This window comes from Sinocyclocheilus rhinocerous, unplaced genomic scaffold (assembly GCF_001515625.1).
Source record: "Sinocyclocheilus rhinocerous isolate Xijiao unplaced genomic scaffold, SAMN03320098_v1.1 scaffold1327, whole genome shotgun sequence".
NCBI lineage: Eukaryota > Metazoa > Chordata > Actinopteri > Cypriniformes > Cyprinidae > Sinocyclocheilus > Sinocyclocheilus rhinocerous.
Genome location: NW_015660879.1, coordinates 543,438 through 546,527, shown reverse-complemented (window position 1 = coordinate 546,527; position 3,090 = coordinate 543,438). Strand labels below are relative to the sequence as shown.

The 3,090-nt window shown below is 37.5% G+C and overlaps 1 protein-coding gene across 3 annotated transcripts in view; it reads right to left on the bottom strand.

The window, feature by feature from the left end:
- Positions 1 to 3,090, bottom strand: part of LOC107725716 (importin-4-like) — a 21,269-nt gene that overhangs the window by 2,942 nt on the left and 15,237 nt on the right. Inside the window, exons 26-27 of one of the 3 annotated variants that reach the window (XM_016535096.1) lie at positions 1,675 to 1,901; positions 1,462 to 1,594 (exon numbers count right to left, since the gene is read on the bottom strand). In XM_016535096.1, the coding sequence (XP_016390582.1) occupies positions 1,462 to 1,594; positions 1,675 to 1,901 (360 nt within the window). The remainder of the gene's footprint in view (positions 1 to 1,461; positions 1,595 to 1,674; positions 1,902 to 3,090) is intronic. The other 2 variants (XR_001638152.1, XM_016535095.1) reach the window with 2 other exon arrangements.

The following is a 3,090-nucleotide window of genomic DNA, read 5'->3' as shown; positions in this document are numbered from 1 at the left end:
AATAATATTATGAATGAACCATCTTGTTGTTATATCTACATTTTTTTGCTCAGACTCGGCTCAGAGAGCACAGAGATGATAGCAAATAAGTAAAGCTAACGTCAGCAGCCATGGCACTGGACGAGCAATCGTTATTATAATCCAAATGGGCAAACAGTCTAAATTATTATGCAAGTTGACTCGAGATACAAAAAATGCAAAACTGCAAAGTCGCATTTGTCATCCGTCACCGTGACAGCAAGTGGACTTTTGAAACTGGAATAATGAGTGGATTACGCATTTCAATTGGCAAGAGAGGAATAACACGGATGGAACTTTCTTGGCAAGGAGGATTGTGTGCATCACAGTCAGGTACAAGGGAGAAGGCTTCTTACATTAGGTAAGACAAAAAGTTTAATTTTCGCAACTTGTTTATCGACTTGTTAATAGCAATTTGCTGTGGAATATGTGCCGATCGGGTCCAGTCGGGTCTGTGTCTTCCCAGCCGGGTTCGGGTCCATCTTTCAAATAATTGACGGTCCGCATTGGTTCCAGGTAGTACATTTTTGACATTTCTCGGTTCTGCACGGGCCCGGGTCCAACTTTCAAAATAATAGACGGGTCCGGGTCGGTTCAGTGTAGCACATTTACAGGTCTCTTCGGGTTCGGGTACGAATTTTTGGACCTGTGTAGACCTCTACATTGGGCCTTAAAAGGAATCTTTCACCCAAAAATGAAAATTCACTGAAAATGTACACACCCTCAGGCCATTCAAGACTTGGAGTTTGTTTCTTCATTACTTCGTTACCACAGGATCCTCTGCAGTGAATGGGTGCCGTCAGAATGAGTGTTAAAACAACTGATAAAAACATCAAAATAATCTACACAACTCTAGTAAATCAATTAACGTCATGCGAAGCACGTCTGTGATCAAAACATTTTTCACTTCAAACCAATGCTTCCAGCTAAAATACAAGTCCTCTTTCCACAATATTGCTTTCTCCAGTGAAAATTTGTCTTGTCTGAATCAGGAGAGAAATATGCAAAGAGCAAGCACCATTTACAAGTGTAAACCATCCAAAAGAGCAACAAATATGTTGGTGGATATGTTTTGATGTGAGAGGACAACAGGTGATGGACTTTTACACCGGAGGAAGCATTATTATGGATTTTGGTCAGAAGCGAGGGTTTAATTTTAAAATGCCAAAAATCATGGATGTGTGTGTCTTACAAACACGCAGCTTTTCACTTCACAAAATGTTAATTTAATTGTGGATCACTTGTGGATTATTGTGATGTTTGGACTGTTCTGACGGCACCCATTCACTGCAGAGGATCCATTAGTGGGCAAGTGATGTAATGCAACATTTCTCAAAGCTGTTCTGATGAAGAAACAAACTCATCTACATGGTGGATGGCCTGAGAGGTGGTAAATTTTCATTTTTTGGTGAACATTTCTTTAGAGATGAAGACAGAAGTAACCTGCTCGAGTGGAACCCCCTGGACGTGGCTCATGATCATCCTGCACAGGGCAGCACAGAGGTTGTCAATCACTCTTAGGTCAGATTCTTTAGAAAGCAGGTTGGAGAAGAGTGAAAGCATCACTGGGTAATCACTGAAGCAAAAGGGGTTAAGGTTCACAGAGTCAAGGAGATCAGAGAACAGGTTCACATGCACACAGGGATCTAAGGATACGAGGCAATGATGGGTCCAGCGGCCTGTGCAAGAGCTCCCAGTGCAAACACACCATTATTGCGCACCTCTGCATCACCGTCCTTCACTCCGGCCACTAACACTGGCAGCAGCCGATTGGACAGCCGGCCAGCTACCACCCTGCCTCCAGCCACATCCACCAATGAGTGCAAGGTTTCTCCAATCGTACCAATGGAGAAGGAGCGGTCTGCCTCCGTGCATGAGGATTTCTAAAAAAAAAAACAGCAGAGAGTATGGAAATGCTTCAAATGCTAATGAAATACAAGGCAACAATGGCAACGCATTTCATTTATTAAGAATTACTTTGATTTTACCATTAAAGACAATATGATGATAGTTAATTAAAAAAATTTAGTATACATATAGATACATAATATACATATAGACACTACTGTGGAAAACTTTGGGGTCAGCAAGATTTAAAAAAATAATAATAATAATACTTTTATTCAGCAAGGATGCATTAAAATGATACAAAAAAAAAAGTGACAGTAAAATTTATAAAAGATTTCTATTTCAAACAGTTGTTGTTCTTTGGAACTTTCTATTCAACAAAGAATCCTGGGGGGAAAAAAACACAAAAATATTAAGCAGCACAGCGGTTTTCAACACTGATAATAATAAATGTTTCTTGAGCACCACATAGCACTTTAGAATGATTTCTGAAGCTTTATGTGACACTGAAGACTGGAGTGATGGCTGCTGGAAATTCAACTCTGCATTACAGGAATAAATTACATCTCAAAATATATTAAAATAGATAGATTGTGCAATGTCACAATGTTACTGTTTTACTGTAGTTTACTGCTTTTACTGTAATGCAGCCAAATAAATGCAGAAGAAACTTCCTTCAAAAATGTAAAATCAATAAATAAATAAATTCATTTTAAAAAATCTTGACAGTAATATAAACCGTTGAAGGGTAATATATATTTGATAATTTTTGGAAAATTATCAAGTAGTTTTGCATATCAACTAAATTGCCACTTAGACACTAAATTACCATTTAGACCGATACTACAGATTTAATTAATTTGACAAGATTAAATATTGTCTGCAATTAAAAGACATTTAAAAAGAAGAAAAATCACCTTGCAACAGGAGAAATATTACTAAAGATTTTAATCATATACCTACAGGTGCATCTCAATAAATTAGAATGTCGTGGAAAAGTTCATTTATTTCAGTAATTCAACTCAAATTGTGAAACTCGTGTATTAAATAAATTCAACGCACACAGACTGAAGTAGTTTAAGTCTTTGGTTCTTTTAATTGTGATGATTTTGGCTCACATTTAACAAAAACCCACCAACTCACTATCTCAACAAATTAGAATACTCCATAAGACCAATAAAAAAAACATTTCTAGTGAATTGTTGGCCTTCTGGAAAATATGTT